This window comes from Aulostomus chinensis, chromosome 6, assembly GCF_037954235.1.
Source record: "Aulostomus chinensis isolate RoL2024-O1b breed Wild chromosome 6, RoL_Achi_v1.0, whole genome shotgun sequence".
NCBI classification, from domain to species: Eukaryota; Metazoa; Chordata; class Actinopteri; order Syngnathiformes; family Aulostomidae; genus Aulostomus; species Aulostomus chinensis.
In genome coordinates this window covers 23,495,578-23,513,485 of record NC_141325.1, presented here as the reverse complement: position 1 = coordinate 23,513,485, position 17,908 = coordinate 23,495,578, and the positions used below count along the sequence as shown (strand labels likewise).

Below are 17,908 nucleotides of genomic sequence, written 5' to 3'. Positions count from 1 at the left end.
AATGCTAAACTTATCTTCAATATCAAACTTTATTAAAAACTCAAGGTCGGAGCTCAAATTTGTACAGGATTCACACAGGAATTGAAAAGTACTTACAATTAAAGAGTCATTTGCTCAAATTTACCTCAGACAAAATACATTTTCTGAACATAACATTCATATCCAATCACAAAAGGCCATCAGGCTTTTAAGTATTATGTAGATTTTAACAATCATTGTGCTTCGTTTTAGAGGATTATGTCTGTTTTCATATGTTGTTATGTAACCTTAAATAGGTCAGGGAGGATCCGCGGGTGCAGGGGTTCAGGAGCATCATCAGTTTTTTTGCCATTATCAACCTGAGAGACATTTAATCTTAGATGTAGGAAGTGGTCACCGCACTATCAAAACATTCAAAAGCAAAACAGCTGATTCCTGGTTGTTGGAAGCTGAGGGTTTATGTCAGTTAATGATGTTGTTTTTGCAGAGTAAAAATAATTTCAGCTTTTATGTAAACATCAAAATCATCATCAGACACAACAGGGAATCGAACCCCGTCCCGGTTAACCAGGAGTACCATTACCAGCGCCTTTGGTTTTGATGCTACATGGAAGCAAAGACGACCCGCATTAGCATCATCGTCCCGGTGCTACCATTTAATATTAAGCTACGCTATGCTATGCTATGCTTCGTTATGATGATATATTTTACGAACTTTATTTACAACCCACAAGCTGATACAATCCCAGAAAACATAAAATCAGTATTCTGTAATTATGATGTAGAATGAAAATCTTGGAAAAATTCATACAGCTGATGTAATTTTAATGACTTAATTACCTCTATTTTTGTAATTTTATGATAAATACCAAATGTCGAAATGTCTCTCTTTTAATAAATAAATATTTAAGTAATTATCTATTTTATTCATATCTTAATATATACATATAATTTATACACATACGTCCTATCCCCTCACCATCAGCTAACATTCCTCCTCCCTTTACCAGTGAGGCCAGCATCTGAGGTGCCCGTTAACTCAGCTCTTGTTAATTGCAGCATCAATGTTCAGTGTATCCAAATGTCTTGCGAGATTTTAGGGAAAAACTGACAAATATCTAGAAAATAATACCGATGCAGCCAGTTAAGAGGACCCAGGCAACCCGGCGTACCTCAACACTGCATGCAAATTTAAATTAAATCCAAATTATTCAGTTCAATTAAAATCAACCAAACAGAAACACCACAACCTCAAAGGAGAAGAAGACTCCTCAAGCACTCGTGCGACCGAGACCATGTGGGTGCACACTGAAAACCACACTGACAGGGTGCAGCGGAATGTTCTATCACCTAGGAAACCTACCAACATCACAACCAGGAACACATACACCGTTAACAGGAACCGATGACAGTGATGCTGATCTACTGATAACTACAGATATTTCATACAACACAGCCAAACAGGCAGTAACAAAAGTAACAGACACACTGAAAATGTTTTTTCCAGAAAAGAGAAAAACCGTTCAGCTCATCAGTTGGGAGCCCATCAACTCCAGGATCATCACCGCATTTCAAAACATCCAGAAAAGAATTCCATTTTCAAATCATAAAATGTTACACACCCACCAGCAGCACGAACAACGACTCAAAGGACAAGTAACCAACAAAAACTAAAGGCCAGGAATGAAGAGACATCACTGTAATCATGGACGAAGTGAATGAAAAGGTTGGAACAAACAACATTGGATATAAACTGGTAAATAGAGAGCAAGGAGTTGGCATTCTGAATAAGAATGGGGAGATTTTGGCAGACATCCGTGGTTCTGACAACCTGGTCATAGTAGTGGCACTCTTCCCTCACACACCCATCTACAAAGACACTTGGATATCACTTGACCCCACGACTGAAAACACAATCAATCACACATTGATAAGCAGGAGGTTCAAAATTTCAACTAGATGTTCCAGTGAAGGGGGAGCAGAAGCTGGGTTGGACCATCACCCACTAGCAGAAAAAATACAACACAAGCTGAAGCACTGTAAAAAGCCCAGAGACAACAGAGCAAAATTCAACATCCAACAACTGAACTGTACCAAACCATCTTTCACAACAGGTTCCAAGACCTGCAAGAGGACCGAAGAGCACTGGAAGAGCACTGGAAGAGCACTGCAGTTAACTGAAAAACATATGGAAGGAGACCTGGGAAAAAAGGGCACAATAAATGAATGCAAAACAAGAGCACAAAAGGCAGCAAAGCATAGAGATTATGAAGCTATAGACAAGGAAGTGACAAAGTGCTAAATGTAACAGAAGAGACTACATCAAGAACCTGGCACAGTAAGCAGAGGAAGCAGTCTGAAAAAAACCCAAAAGGATCTTGAGCAAACTACAAAGAAACTCTCAGACAAATTTAGACAGAAAATCACACAGATCTCTGTGACCAATAGGGTAAGGACTCCTGTACACCAAGGAAGATAAAACGGCAAAGATGGACAAAGTACTTTAGGGAACTGTTCAACTGACAGCCCCCTGCCATGACCTGAGAGATCAGCTGTGACCCCCCCCCCCCCCTTCTTTCAACAAGATGTGAAGTGATGAAGGCTGTTAAGGGATTGGGACATGGCAAGGCAGAGGGGCCAGACGAGATCCCTGCTTTCTAAATGAACAATATCAACACGTGAGAAATGCAGCAATAAGAACCAACAGAAATACGGTTAAAAGGGAGCAAGTGCAGCTGGACTGGTCAAAGACAGAAAAGAAGCAAAACAGAAAAAACAAACTGACATGGGTGCCACCAAAAATACCTGGAGGGGAAGCACAGAAGAGGAGTTCGAGGAGCAGGGACTGGTGTGGCTACAGCTGGAGAGGATGGGTCAAGACAGAAAAGGGTGGAAGTGATTCCTCAATGACCTAGGTTCTGAAAGAAATACAGAAACTAAGCAAGTACCAAGTACGAAGCAAATTGTCTTGTTTGATTATTGTCTTTCTCTCATGTTTGTATTGTCGTGCATCATACATTTTTGTTGTTGTAATAATAAATAACATTAAGAAACTAGTAGAAGCACTAAAGAACCAGGACTGACCTGAAGCAAAATTCACAAGGGCAGCAGAGGAGGGTCAGTGGGTGGCTTCAGCTGAGGGAGGGCCACTGGATGTTGTAGCAGGTTGACCAAAAGTTGGGAGGACGAGTGAGGCTGCTGCTGCTAAACACATTTGGTGCTGGGGATGAAGAAATCTTGATGCTGGGATGGTCGATGGCCTTGAATGAAAAGTCTTGATTTGGAGAAGGAGAACAGGAATTTTATTTGTTTTACTGTTATTTTGACAGTTAAGTTTACTTTACAAGAAGCATAACATTCACAGTTGAATTACCTGCAGCACTTTGTCCAATGGAGCCAACCCTCCGTCTGTTCCCAAAAGCTGACAGGGAGGAACAAAAACAAAACAACAATTAAAAAAAGGACAACATATAATTCCTGAAAAACCTCAAAAAGAAAGGCCAGGAATTGTCTCTTACCTGATGAACTGGAGGTGGAGCCGAACACATGCGAGGTTGAAGTGGAGGATGAAAACAAGTGAACACTGGGACGGTCACTGGCTTTGAAAGAAAAGTCGTGGTTTGGAGGAAAAGAAGAAACATTTACTGGTGACAGTCACACGAAAATGTGTTGTCCAACAGAAAACACACACTTCATTATTTTAACTTTATCTATTCTGCTTATGATGTAGACAAGTTCAAACTTTGGAGGCATTTTAAGAGCAGTTTCCACAATTGTCACTTCAGTCTGCAATTTAGTGGTCTTATGAAAATTAGGTAAACGAGTGTGAATGAAAGAACGGGCCAAACAGCACCCCTGACAACCACTATCACTGAATACAAATATACAACAAATATCAGATCTGGTCTGTTTCATTGTGTAAAAAGGCACATTGTGGTTCTACAGACTACAAACTCTGTGAAGAAAAATATTTACAGAAAATTACCTGCAGCACGTTGTGCAACAGAGCCAAAAACAGTACGCGTGGTCCCAAAAGCTTGAAAAGGAAATAACATAAAAAGTCATAAGTGTGATTATTGAAAACCCTAAAATCTCAACTTTGTTCTGTGAAAGGGTAAAATGACACCAAAAGCTAAAGAAACATGTCATTCATGTGGCATCAACATAATTAAAGTACAGAAATCAGAAGCAGATAGTGAGTCATGAAGAAAGGTATACAAGGAAATGCATCTTACCTAATGAACTGGAGGTGGAGCCAAACACATGTGGGAATGAGGTGAAGGATGAAGACAACTGAATACTGGGATGGTCACTGGCCTTGAAAGAAAAGTCTTGTTTTGGAGGGGAGGAAGAAAAAGAAGAAGAAGAAATCCTCGTGAACCAGAAATCAGAAGCAGATAATGTGCCCAAAAGAAAGAGAAGGAAACATCTCTTACCTGCTGCGTTTGTGGGAGTGGCCCGCCCCCCTTCATGTATGGAGGAAAGCCTTGAGGCAGAAGTGGCTGGAAGCTCCACAATTTCAGCCACCTAATGTCAGAAAACATGTGAATATCAAATTAATTCTGAGACACACTATATTTGACTTTGTGAACCATGTTTTTCATGCTAGATGCAGAAGGGTGCAAATTTCATGCTGACAATAACGAAAGATAAACACACATTCACACTTGTGTGTATGAAAGCGTTAAGCACCAGATCGTCAGTTAAAGATGAAATGGAATCTTGAAATGAAGGCACATTATTTCGATACAATTTGGCATTTTCAGAAAATCCAAATACACACAAAATCTCTGAAATACTGTCAAATGATGCTTGTCAATGATGAAATTTGTCTTAAATGTCCGATCAAAGTCGATGATGAATTTCATATATATTTTGAAGAAAAAAAAATCCCTGACAGGTACAGATAAAGCAGGAATATCGACTAGATGCACTACATTTCAGACAGACCTCATGTGTTGCAGGAAACACTACTGGCTGGAGGGAGAGAAAATAAAAATAGTAGGATGTAATGAGGGTAAATTTGATCTAAACAATTTGTTGTTTTCAGAAGCAGAGCCCTCACCTTCCCATCTTCACGTTTGGGGGATGACCTTGAGGTGACCCTCTCTCTCTTCAGCTCATTTCCTTCAGAGCTCAGGCTGCTGGCTGCAGGCGTGCTGGTCACCACATTCACTGGGTCATTGGAAGTAATCAGGCTACTGGAGGGTTGGACAGGATGAGTAAATATCGAGTAAGAAGAAATACAGGTACTGAGGATGCCAAGCATCATGTTGATTGGAATTAAACACCGAATAGAGAGTGACATGTTCCAACTGCTGATCAGAGAATCACAACCGACCGTTTAGGTGGACCTGGAGGGACCTGTGGTGGTGGTGGTGGCTGTCTGGTAGGCTGTTTAATATTTAAAAAAAAAAGGAAAAAGTGAACACCCAGCACATGTGTGGTTAGATTCTTAGGTATTAACCTCTGTGTGGTCTGACCGTGTCTCTTGGGGTCCTGTCCAGACGTTGGCTCACTCTGACAGGGCTCAAAGTGGTCCTGAAAACCACAGAGCGCTTTCCAACAGGAACCACCAACTTCCTCATTTGTTTGGCCTTGAAATCCTGCTAAATAATAGAAAAGATGATAACACAGAGCATTCAGTCAATCGGTGCCAGGTAAAAACATGGCTGAAGCTGGAATATCAACACATGTTAGTAATGAGCTACAAAACAAAAGCTATGCTTACCATTTGTTCCCATTTGGACTGCAAATGTTGATTCCTTTTGCGATCCAGTGACTGCAAAGAAAAGCAAAAACTCAGGAAAACGTCGTTTTCACGTCACAACAATAATGAATTATGCCATTGACATTATAATGACTAACATACATACATACATATATATATATACATATATATATACACACACACACACACACACACATTATATATACTTAACTAAAGTCATTATACATATATGTACATACAATGTCTTTCATTAACATGTAAAATATTTAGAGTCATAAAAGAAATGGGGAATACGTGTTCACTCACAGCCAGGCGGCGGGACAAGTCCTCAAACAGGATGCGTCGTGCACTGTAGCTCATCAACCCTGAGGACTGACGACCAGTAAGCAGGTCCTCCAAGCGTTTTCTCTCAGGGTCCTACAGATCAGATCGGCTCATTTAGTCTACACTCAATTCATAAGTACAATACAGTTCTACTGAATCATTAAGCAAAACATATTTTGAATTAGTTTTTTTTATTATTATTGTTTTGAATACCACAAGTGGGTTACACAAACAAACCAGGTTCATCGTTGAGGTCTGGACCACAGCTTCAGTGGGTTTTGCAGGGACAAAGTGGCCAAACTGGCTGAAGTTCATCGTAACGTTGCTCTGCTGTTTACTGTCAACTGCAAGAGAGAAGAGGTTCTACGAAGGTTAAAGTTGGTCTTTTAACCTGACTTTATTTAGGTTTTGGTCAAAGAATGCTCTGTTTTGCAGGAACATGTAGTCACCTGGTTACAGTCTCACACTTCAAGGTCCGACATTCAATTTTGTGTGGTTGACACCCCAAGCTGGATTTGTCATCCAAAACTGAGGCACATTCTTGATCCAGTCAAACAGTTGGGATCAAATTCTGTCACTGAATTGACCTGTACAGTCAGTCTGATTTGCCAATATTTCCTCTAAACAGGCTCCAACATGTCCCCAGCATGTGGAGTTGTGCAAAATTAATCCTAATTCATCACTCACGTGCCCATTGCATTTTCAAATGGAAGGAAAGTGCAATAATTGTTAAGAGGTTCATTTGTTTAAAATAGTGAGCACCCTCCACCCAACAGTAGCCAACTCTGCCAGAGACCCCAGATATATGGACTCTTGTCCCTTTGCTCTCAAATGACAGAGTCCAGGAAGAAGTTGGGATAGAATTAAAAGCTGGATTATTAAGAGTTTTAAATCTTTTAACTAGACAGTTCCCATGTGTTATGCTTCAGCATCCAGTCAACAGAGAGAAAAAAATTACGAATCCGCAAAAAAAAACACTTCTATCACAGTAATACATTAAAGTGAATAATTACATATCAATATATATGTTAAATTGAAAGCAACCCCTTATATCCCTTGTAACAAAAATCTCCTACAATAGATAAATTGTCAGCTAACAGATGAATTAACACCATCAGCGCCCAAACTTTATGTCTCTCGATAGACCAGATAACAGACAGTTAAACACCCATTTAAAATACAATAAAATATCTACATACCCGTGTTTCAAGGTAAACGAGTTGTGTTTTCGTCACGGGTTTAACTCTCCCGAAAAAAGAGCAAATGAGCGAGTTAAATAGAGAATTGTGTGGGTTCAGCTAACTAAGCATGCTAATGCTAAACTTATCTTCAATATCAAACTTTATTAAAAAATCGCGTTAGTGAACTCAAATTTGTACAGGATTCACACAGGATGATTCGAAAATTAGTTACAATTAGATACAGTCATTTGCTCAAATTTAAATCACATAAAATACAATTTATTAACATTAAGTGCAGAGCTTAGTGAAGTCCAACTTACCTCAGACAAAGCGAAGTAAAGTATGGTTTGAAGCATAACAACCAAGTACAATACGTTGCCGCTGCGTTCTACGCACGCACGTACGCACGTACTTACGTCATTTCGCTGAATGCGTTTCCACGCACGCGGTACAACAACACTGACACCTATACGGAAGACTTAGGGTGGACTGTGATTGGAACTTGAGTGAGGGATGAAATAGTGAGCGCCCTCCAAACACATTAGACTGCAAAGTTCGAACTCTGTAATAGAACCCGGACCTACATTATGGGCTTTTGGCTCTTGGGGCCCTCAAATGTCAGCAAGAACAAGTTTGGCTATTGTTCACGCATATCTGCATAAATCCCAACAAAATTCAAGTTGAGAAGGTTTAGGAAGTCTCCTTAAACCTTTTTTTTTTCATATCCAGTCGCAAATGGCCATCAGACTTTTTAAGTATTATGTAGATTTGAATAATCCAATGCACTTATTTTTCGCGGGCTATATCTGTTTTCATAGGTATTGTAGGTATGTGAACCTAAATAGGTCAGGGAGGATCCACAGGTGCAGGGGTCCTGGAGCAGTTGGTTTATTCTTTTGTTGGATTGCTGTGACGCGAAATAAGTGGGAACTAAACACACAAAATACAACTCATTCATTGAAGCAAATACGACCCGCATTAGCATCATCGTCCTGATGCCACCATTTAATACTAAGCTATCATTACCATAAATTATAATAGAATAATAGAATGCAACAGAATAAATTTCACAGAATATAGTTACAACCCACAATCTGATACAATCTCAGAAAACATCAGTCAAAATTTATATAACTACGTTGTAGAATGAATATGTTGGAAAACTCTATACAGCTTGTATAATTTTAATTATCTTTGTTTGTTGTATATAGATTTAATTAAACTATCTATTTTATTGATATATATATGTACAATATATACGTAGGCTACATATGCATCCTATCATCTCACCATCAGCTCACATTCCTCCTACTTTTAATGGTGAGGTCAGCGTCCATGGCGCCCGTTAACTCAGCTCTTGTTAATTGCAGTGTCAACGGTCAGTGTGTCCAAATATCTCACGAGATTTTTGGGAAAAACTGGCAAAAATCTAGAAAATAATTGCACCAGTCCATCTGATACTGCCAGTTTAGAGGACCCAGGCAACCTGACTTACCTCAACACTGCATGCAAATTCAAATTAAATCCAAATAATTCAGTTCAGTCAAAATCAACCAAACAGTAGCCCCATAACCTCATAGGAGATGAAGACCCTTCAAGCTTGCGACCATGGAAATGCACACTGAAAACTATACTGACAGGGTGCGGCGGGATCTTCTACCACCTGGGAAACCTACAAACATCACAACCTGGAACACCAGGAACACATGCACTGTTTACAGGAACTGATGGCAGTGATGGATGCTGATCTACTGATAATTCTTTTTTTTTTTTTTTACCTCTTGTACTGAACAGCTGTGACAGACTGAGACCCTGCCTTAGACCCAGGATTCAGTTCTCTTCATCCCTGATGTTTTCACATTCAGTGATGGAAAATTTTCTTAATGGTCTCTAAAAAATCAATGTTAAGTCTTTTTGGATTATTTATTACATCACTACTTGTATTGAGGGTGATCCTGTTCCAATATTCAGCTCACAGAAACACGGATGGAGGACTTTATGTAGTCAAGAGTCATGTTTTGCCCAACTCAGACACATTTTTTTTGTTCAGCTTGAGAAATCCAAAATATTTGGATGGTCCTAGGGAGGGAGGTACATGTGACATAACAGCATATAGGATACTTTTTCCACGACAAAGTATTCAACTATTTCATTGAAGTTATCTCTCATTAAAGTGATCGCTCATTAACTGAAATACAATGTGGATAATGTTTATATTGCACTATAAAAGCAAAATCAAGACAAAATGTTTTTTTTTTGGAATGATTTTATTCACATGGATGAATGATTTGTAATGGTATTGTGGGGATGGTAGGGAGGTTCCAGGTCTTCTACAGCAATATGCAGCACGTCTTAGGGTTCACTTCCACCCCCTCTCTGCCAGCTGTAAAATGCACAGCTTTTATGCTGGAAAAGTGATGGTAAACATTGGTGAGACATGCAACTGATAAAGCTGAAAGCATCAGGAGTACTCTGGCACAAAGGTGAAAAAGCAAGTTTCTTGTGTTTCCTGCACAACACTGTTATTCTGTGCTCAGTCAGCACAACAAAAAACAACAATGATCAGTGCTTCCACAGTCTGCATCCCTCTCTTCAAATTTCTACCAACGAAGCAGAAAAAAATATTCAGTAGCAATTCTGCAGACTCACTACACCTAATTGATTAAATCAATCAATTTAGAAGAAAAGCAGCAAAAGATGCATGAAAAGTAAAAGTACTCTTTGTCATGGCTCATTTTAGATATACGCTGTACAGCAATAAAAGTTCCTTTAAGTGGAGTCTGGGGGCCCCTGGGGTCATTGAAGAGCTTTCATGTTGTCCTCAGCAAAATCCAGAATGTTTACAGGAATTGATACACATAACACATGACACAGATTCACTATCTGTCTTTAAGATTGTTAATTTTAATAATTTTGCAGTTTTTTTGCCAATTTAGTCATGAAATATTTAGAATTATAATTACTTAGGCATTATATTTTGATGTGAATGAACGTCCTTCACTTTTACGTCATTGCCAAACGAGTTCACACAATGCTCCTTAAGCTCATCATAGTGAGGTTATTAGTGTAACAAACCATTTCAAATACAGTAGAATGCAGAGTAACAATCAAATTATTAAGTAATAAATACAGTATTAATGCATAGTTTGAGTAAATATAGTTAATTTCAGATACTGGCTCCACCCTCTAAATGTTTTGGATGTTTGTCTTTCAGATGCAAACATGCAGTTTCTCCAGCTGTACGCTGTGATCAGGATGCTGCACAATAAATAAAACACATCAAACAGAGGAAAGGCGTTACCTGGGAGGACATTATTCTCATACAATTCCCTCTTGTTGACGTTGCCTGCCGGCCGGTACTGCCCAACCACAAAGACTTTGTTATTATCAGCGGCCATGCCGACCCCAAGCTCAGTGCTTTCTTTCCACACGACCTGAGTAAAATGACCTGTTAGAAGAAACACAGTCAGGGGTTAGTTGCAATTCCCATATTTAATTTTGTTGTAAGTCTAAAGAAATTTTGAAAATCTGCCAAAATGTGTATATGTCATTTGTATTTTGACAGCTGTGATGATAGGTGGATAGATGTCAAACAATGACTGTAAACAAGGACCCCACAATACGAGATGTACCTCAGTATACAGTAACAATACCAGATTATCACAATATATTGTGATATAACATGCTAAGGTACGATACAATAATTTACATTGTTCACTAAAATTTTCATAAAACAGCTGAAAATACACTTTGCTGTATACCTCGGCATCATAATATGTGCATCTCCACACTATTGTCGGTGTGTCCTGAATACTACAGCAGCATGACAAAACTTGCAAAAGATCCAGGTTTTATTGAAGTCATTATTGTCTTGGGGTCTTTTTATCATCAAATCATCTTTATCAAGTGCACCCATACATCAACTTTTAAAGCTTTACATACAATATATAAACTTCATATATATATATATATATATATATATATATATATATATATATATATATATATATATATATATATATATAATCAAATTATACAGTTTTTTTTTTTGGTTGAAAACTAAGTCAGTGATTATAGACTTGCATCTATGCTGCTACATTTTAACATAGGTTCCCACCTTCACCACCCCATCCCCTCACACAGACAAAAATACAGTGGACCTTGTTTTCTTTCACTTTCAGGAGAAATGTATTTTGTATATTCTGTTCAAAATACTAAATCAATATTGTACCAATGTAAATTCCTGAAAAACTATGATATAAAACTAACCTTTTTTAATAGCTTGGTCCTAGTAAATATGAAGTATTTTTTCTACATATTTCAACTCTCTTAAGGCATGTGTGAACACATGTAATGGCTTGTGGGTTTTACCAGTGTTGCTGCTAAATCCAGGGTTGCTCCAGTCGTAATCTTTGATCTCACTGTACCACGAATCTACAGCTTCTTTTCCTAAAAGGACAGAGAAAGAAAATGAACGTTTGAAGAGGTGGTTGGATCTCGGTTATCGAACAGAGCTGAACTGGAGGTGGCTACTCATGGCACATTCTAAATCTCATTAAGAAAAAATAAAGGTGTAATTGTGCATATGTATGTCACTGTATGTCACAAGTGCATAACAGTATGTAAAACAGTATATCACAAGCTTACCTGAATAAAATAAATGTGTGTTTGTGTGTGTGTGTGTGTGTGTGTGTGTGTGTGTGTGTGTGTGTGTGTGTGTGTGTGTCAGCGCTGTATCCTGTTAGTCTCTATTTTGCTTTTTAAGTGGAAGAATGTTTGTATTTAATTTTTCTGTCTATCAAAAGCATGGTCTTTTTACTTCCTGCAAAAAAATATTCAAATCTTTGATGACTCATCCTGCACTTCGGGGCGTGTACTAATTTTGTATACAAAGAAAACACTTCCTTGGATGTACAGTATATACCCTTTTTCCAAAAAGCAGCTCTGAATTGCTTCGCCCAAAACCCTTGCAAATTGGTTCATTTCACTATCCCAATTTGATCCATTTGGTTTGAAAATATTAAGTCCAGAAGAACCTTACCATTAAATGATTTAGCCACATTCCTTAGCAGAGAGCTAACCAAAAGTATTATTATGCCCATTCAGTGCATTTACAGTTACAGCTACACAGCAATTGACAAATCCATCCAGAGCTTCGTGATTTTTCCAGAAACATGTGCAGAAACATATGTAGAACCAAATAGCACACTGGAATGTATTTTGCCTTTAAAAGTGCAGGTACGCAGGTATTGACAGAAAATGTAGTTTAACTCGCCCCAAAAATACTGGTTTGGTCCCAATGACTGACATGCAGCATAGCATCACTCAGTTATTTATCCTGAAGCATCAGTGTGTAAGTAGTGTGTCTGCGATTGCTGCAGGTGGACAGTTATGTTCTGTACCATAATTCTGGTTCATCAATCAGTCCTCAGTTTTTGAACCTTCGCCCTCTGTTAAGCCTCAAGTTATCAGAAGCAGTACGGTTAGGGATTTGACATTTATTATGTGAATACATGTACAAATATGTATTTTGAAGGATTTCTTCAAGCAAGTTATTATTTTTTATTTTTTTTGGTGAAGAAATAAATCAACCAGAACCATCAATTGACTTGAAGAACTGAGACTGAAATTTTGGCAAAGGTTCAATCAAAGAAAAAATGAACTGAGGATGGAAAAGATGTTTTATTTCAACCCACCTGTCAGTTTCAGTGGTGCTGAGCTCCACATATTAAAAATATTCTCTCCATCTGATGTTTTACTGTGTTCCAGGACAGCTTTTGAGAGCAGGTAATTGGCCCACTCCTGAGCAGCAGCAGACAGCTCGCTGTTCAGTTTCATTGGCTCTGCTCCATGTTTTTGCCTGTATGTGTTATGAGTTTGCAGAAACTCCTGTTGAAAGCTTGCATCTGCAGGTAAGTAGACATAGTTTATTGATTAGTACTTAGCATGCAGCAGATATGTGTTCAGTGATATTTCAAATCCTGTGGCTATTGATGTGTTTTGTGCTCCTGCATTACAATATAATTCCTGAAAATCCAGTGCACTAACCTGCCATTGTGTCTGTGGTAATGAAGGCTGGAGTAAAACAAGAATACAGTTAAAATAGTACATAAAAATACATTCCAGTTATACAAGAGGTAACCAATATGATTGCAGATTCATAGTCTGGTGGTCACAAGTGCAAATTGCTGCTGGCAGTGTCTCCAGCACTTACCTGTTGTTTTTCTAAGCTTCAGGAATGTAAAGATGTGAAGATGCAGTTCCTCTTGCTGTCTTGAAGCTGCTATTTATACACATGCGCCGTGGCCTGCTCCCTCCTCATCTCTCCACGGAGGAGGCAGAGACTAGACTGGGCCTGTAATTACTCTGAGCCACTACAGTACATCCTGTGTGAAAATGACTCATAGGAGTCATTTGGTGGAGCTTTTTGCAGGGTATCCCAAATTCTGCTCATTTCAGTGATTCCATTGTCTTTTTTGTCAAGTCAGAAAGATATAAGGATGTAATAATATTAGGCTGCAGATAAAAATGTTTTATTTATGTGGAATGAAAAAAAGCAGGAAATCATAAGGAAGTGTTTTCATCCCTTGAGTTTTTTTGTTTGGGGTTTGCTCACATTATTGTGTTAATTCCACAGATAATGATTATGTTGCTCTGTCTGGGTAGTCACCCTCTGGGTGAATATTTCTTAAGTACAACAAAAGAAAAATGCAAATAGAACACAAAAGGGTTGTCATGATGGTTGCGGTAAAATCTCCTTCAATTAAATACTGGATTTCATCCTGTCATCCGGCAACAATTGTCTGGTTGCTGCTGGTTTTAACAAGTTGAGGCCTGAATGAAGCACACGATCAGAGGACTTCAATAGCACATGGCTCTCATTAGTCCACTGTAAAACACTGAACTACTGGGCCCTTAATGTATAATTATGTTTACCACAAGCACAACCAATACTGTGCTAATCATAGGGACAGTTGCTTATATTTGAGAAGATAAGAAATAGGAAAATAATAATAAAAAACCCATAGTGCACACACACACACACACACACACACACACACACACACACACACATATATATATATACGTAGCACTATGAGTTTTTCATTGCAGGTGAACTTTGACACAGACTGAGGAGCATCCTTCAGTAAATGGGCCTTCAGAGCATTTTTCTAACTTTATGAGATTTTTTACAATGTCGCCTCATTCACCCACATACACACACAAACATGCAGGCATGCACAAACACACATACACACACACACACACACACACACACACACAGAAATTTACACACAGTATGCCTTTTTTTGCTCAAATACATCTTCAAAGTGACCTGTTTCTCCAAGTTTGTGTTTTGTAGAGAGGCTGGAAATGTCTGGACACTACGAACGTTATCTTATCATTTGAAAATAACAGTGTGGACAGAAAATGATTAAATATGAAATAAATATGTTTGGAGGTGCTAATCAGATTTGCTTGCCATCTAGAAAGCCATTTATTTTACTGAACATGCTTCATGTGGGTTTATGTATGTTAAAGTCTTCATGCTGCCACCATTCATTTGCATTTTGGGTTCAAATAAAGATCACATACATCTCCTGATGTATTTTGTGGAACTCCTGACTATATACAATAAATATACATTAGGATGCACTTGGTGAGTCACCTGGATAAGGAGTTTACATGCTACATACATAGAATGTATTTGATTTGCTGGTCACAGCTTGGAAATGATTTGCATATTGACAATAATGGGCACCTGTTTTGATTGACGTGTCTCCAGGAACGTTCTTTAAGTGTCATCTACAATGTACACTTTTGTGTTCTAACATGCAACCTTTAATTATGAACAGGGTTTAAAGGAATTAAAGGCCTGGAAGGACAGAAGTAAGCACAGACAGAGGCCTTGAGGTAAGTTTTGAAATATCACTAAGGTTTTTAAAGTGATGACAGCAACTATATGTGTGTGTGTGTGTGTGTGTGTGTGTGTGTGTGTGTGTGTGTGTGTGTGTGTGTGTGTGTGTGTGTGTGTGTGTGTGTGTGTGAGTGTGTGTGTGTGTGAGTGTGAGTGTGTGTGTGTGTGTTAGTCCCACTTTACTGTCTGGTATTTACTTTAAGATAATGTTTGCACATGCACAGCTCTCTCTTCTGTAACATATTCCAGAGATGGTGAACCTGATTATCACACCAGTTCTGTCCATCTGTTTGTCTGTCTTCAGCCAGGCCAGTGGTGAGCCACAGAAAAAAGTATTCTAAGGTACAAAGTCTTAATTTTATTTTACCTTTTCCTCTAAAGCTAGAATTTTAGCTCTAAAATTGGCCCCCAAAAATGAGAAGCCACTTGCTCATATAGAACATTTGAAATGCAAGCTTTATAAATGCTTTTAAAAAGAAACTGAACTTCTATTGATGTATGTTTCTATTTCTGTTGTACTATTTTGACTTCTGTGGGCTGAATTCAATTTCTTGGGTGATTCAATGCTACCTCTGGGTAAGTAATATTTCTACAGAATAAAATTAAAGGGTAACTGTAGTTGTATTTAAGTTAAAATAATAATAAAAAATAAAAATAATAATAATACAAAGCCATGTATCTAAACTTGAATTCAGTTCTAAGGTTTTATGATTTTTCAATGTGAGGTGCAAGTGCTGGCCTTGGGAGATGAGGATGCAGACACTTGAAGGTAGATATCACATCAGCAAGGACTTTTAAAATGTGCACAAAATTTAAAAAAAAAAAAAAAAAAAAGATTTAAGGAGTTAATAAAGTTGCCCAGCAACCCAAAGGCAGCTAGGAGGCTCCAGGCCCCCTCCCCCCAAATGGATGGATGGATGGATGGATGGATAGTTCTAATGAGCTCTGTATCCAATCCACAAAGTATGTTTAAGGTCTGGTAAGATTGGCACATGACATAAGGCACAAAGAAACAAAAGATTTGGAAAGATAAGGGTTATTATTATGAAAGATTATGGTATGAGTTCAGTACATACTTTTATGAAGATCATCCAACTTTTTAAAGAATAATCTGAGTTTGTTATTAGTATGCAGTTATTCTTAAGATTTAAAATAGGTGTAGGTGCAGTTGAGTCCCCTTCAACATGGTCCGACACAAAGTAACTGGTACTCTGCAGAATATCTAGGCAGTTAAAAGAGAACTTATCAGGCAGCAGGTCTAACATGATGATGAATGATTTCTCAAAGATGCAAAATCCAAGTGTCCTCGAAATGAAGGGGTATAACTATTGTGCCTGAGGGAGAGTTTCATACCCAACGCTCATTTTTGGAATTTCTTCTGACATGCAGAGATGCTCTGGAGCAATGGATGCTGAGGGATTGGTCGGTGACAGAGATGCTGTGCAACATGGTTAATTTTAATGATGATCTCAGAGAAAGGACTGCCTTGTTCTTCTATTTGCAGGTGCAAAATCTGTCTTCATAAATCCCATTAATGTTCCTGGATTTTGTTCTGCAGACTAACACAGACAGTTATGATGAATTATGTCCGTTTGTGAGTGAAGGATCATGAACTGAGGAAGAATTAATATTATGAATAGGGAAGGCACTTCATCACCAGACACAGAGGTACAGAGGACAATACTTCCTGAAATACTTCATGTGGACCTTAGCAGCAGTCACGTTGTGGTAGGAGGTTATGTGATAGGTGCCATTTGTTTGTTTGTTTCTCTGTTTAAAGCATTACTCAAAAACTACCACAAAAACAAGAATTTACAAGAATGAATAATTACCACCGAGGGAGGTTCAAAGCTTCTTCTAGAGATTACAAAACAAAAATGCAGCGGTTTTATTACCTCAGTCAAGGAGGATATGTTTGTCCGTCTTCCTTTCAGCGGGATTACGCAAAAACCACCAGACTGATTTCGAAGAAAATTGGTGGAGGGGTGGAGCTTTGGCCAAGGATTCCAGAAAGTTTTCCAGACAGAGTCATATTTTTTCAAGCCATACTTTTTGTAGTTATTAACACATACAGACATGTGATGGCTCTCACAGATTATCCTACAATGTTGGAATGCATTTCTACTTGGATGAATTCAATGAAGCACGGGTCTTAAAAGGTTAAAAAAATTACCGCTACATTCTGTCTCGTATTGAAAAGCTGGGTCTCATACCCATGCAGATCTAAAGAATGACGGACCTGAGCTGTCACACCCCGGATGGGTATCACTTTTACAGCTGATTGCTCTAAGTTAATGTTCATTTACAAGTTATGAAACAAGGCTTGTGTGTCCAAAAACATTTCATGGCATGTACAAACATGCTGAACAAGTCTGAATTTGCATTCCTCTGCCGCAGGAACTTTTGCACATTCGTGAAAAACAAGGGAGGAGACATACAAGAAGAGACCAATTATGTTTCCTCGTATGAATGAAAACTACACACGTGAAGGTGCACATCTGTTCTGTCACCTACAAAGATGCAGATTACAGGTTTGATACATGAAGAGGAGAATCTCGCACAATGGAGACAATTAGTTTGCCTGGTGCCATGGTAATTCTGTTTGCTTTTTCATAACTTGTCATCTCATTTCAAGTTGTCTCTATCAGCAAATAAACGTGCAGCTCAGGCAACAATTTTCTTTCCAACCTTAGACTCAGGCTCGGATCAAACTTAAAGTTACCTGCACTGTTGTTTTTGTTAGGTGAAGTGACGTGATTATTGGACTATGAAGCC

At 38.5% G+C, this 17,908-nt stretch overlaps 2 protein-coding genes and 1 long non-coding RNA gene across 4 annotated transcripts; all 3 read right to left on the bottom strand.

The window, feature by feature from the left end:
• Positions 1–1,611: 1,611 nt before the first annotated feature.
• Positions 1,612–4,513, bottom strand: LOC147260479 (uncharacterized). The gene is made up of 8 exons (XR_015116297.1): positions 4,416–4,513; positions 4,215–4,310; positions 3,965–4,015; positions 3,498–3,574; positions 3,353–3,400; positions 3,064–3,253; positions 2,785–2,897; positions 1,612–2,179 (listed from the first exon to the last, which is right to left on the bottom strand). It is a non-coding gene; the product is annotated as an uncharacterized LOC147260479 (long non-coding RNA).
• A 66-nt stretch (positions 4,514–4,579) lies between these two features.
• On the bottom strand, positions 4,580–5,758 carry LOC147260478 (uncharacterized). The gene is made up of 5 exons (XM_086205535.1): positions 5,711–5,758; positions 5,463–5,588; positions 5,321–5,373; positions 5,045–5,180; positions 4,580–4,612 (listed from the first exon to the last, which is right to left on the bottom strand). The coding sequence occupies exons 1-5, from the start codon at positions 5,711–5,713 to the stop codon at positions 4,580–4,582; spliced, it is 351 nt and encodes a 116-aa protein (XP_086061661.1). The 5' UTR covers positions 5,714–5,758.
• A 3,734-nt stretch (positions 5,759–9,492) lies between these two features.
• LOC147260477 (Golgi-associated plant pathogenesis-related protein 1) lies at positions 9,493–17,109 on the bottom strand. Of its 2 annotated transcripts, none has more exons than XM_086205446.1 (6): positions 17,029–17,109; positions 13,264–13,290; positions 12,912–13,121; positions 11,587–11,664; positions 10,517–10,663; positions 9,493–9,621 (listed from the first exon to the last, which is right to left on the bottom strand). In XM_086205446.1, exons 2-6 carry the CDS (start codon positions 13,268–13,270, stop codon positions 9,617–9,619), a joined length of 447 nt encoding a protein of 148 aa, XP_086061572.1. In that variant the 5' UTR covers positions 13,271–13,290; positions 17,029–17,109; the 3' UTR covers positions 9,493–9,616. The 2 variants fall into 2 exon arrangements, with proteins under 2 accessions (XP_086061572.1, XP_086061573.1); XM_086205447.1 differs by lacking the exon at positions 17,029–17,109 and adding an exon at positions 13,430–13,481.
• Positions 17,110–17,908: the final 799 nt, after the last annotated feature.

What these genes read in the sequence shown, in the direction of transcription:
- LOC147260478 (XM_086205535.1), bottom strand. An exon ending in ACAGGACCCCAAGAGACACG is followed by an intron (nt 5,374 to 5,462) that starts GTCAGACCACAC and finishes AATATTAAACAG; the next exon opens with CCTACCAGACAGCCACCACC. An exon ending in CCAAACGTGAAGATGGGAAG is followed by an intron (nt 4,613 to 5,044) that starts GTGAGGGCTCTG and finishes CGTTATTGTCAG; the next exon opens with CATGAAATTTGCACCCTTCT.
- LOC147260477 (XM_086205446.1), bottom strand. An exon ending in AGCACCACTGAAACTGACAG is followed by an intron (nt 11,665 to 12,911) that starts GTGGGTTGAAAT and finishes CTGTCCTTTTAG; the next exon opens with GAAAAGAAGCTGTAGATTCG. An exon ending in TGGATTTAGCAGCAACACTG is followed by an intron (nt 10,664 to 11,586) that starts GTAAAACCCACA and finishes TTCTTCTAACAG; the next exon opens with GTCATTTTACTCAGGTCGTG.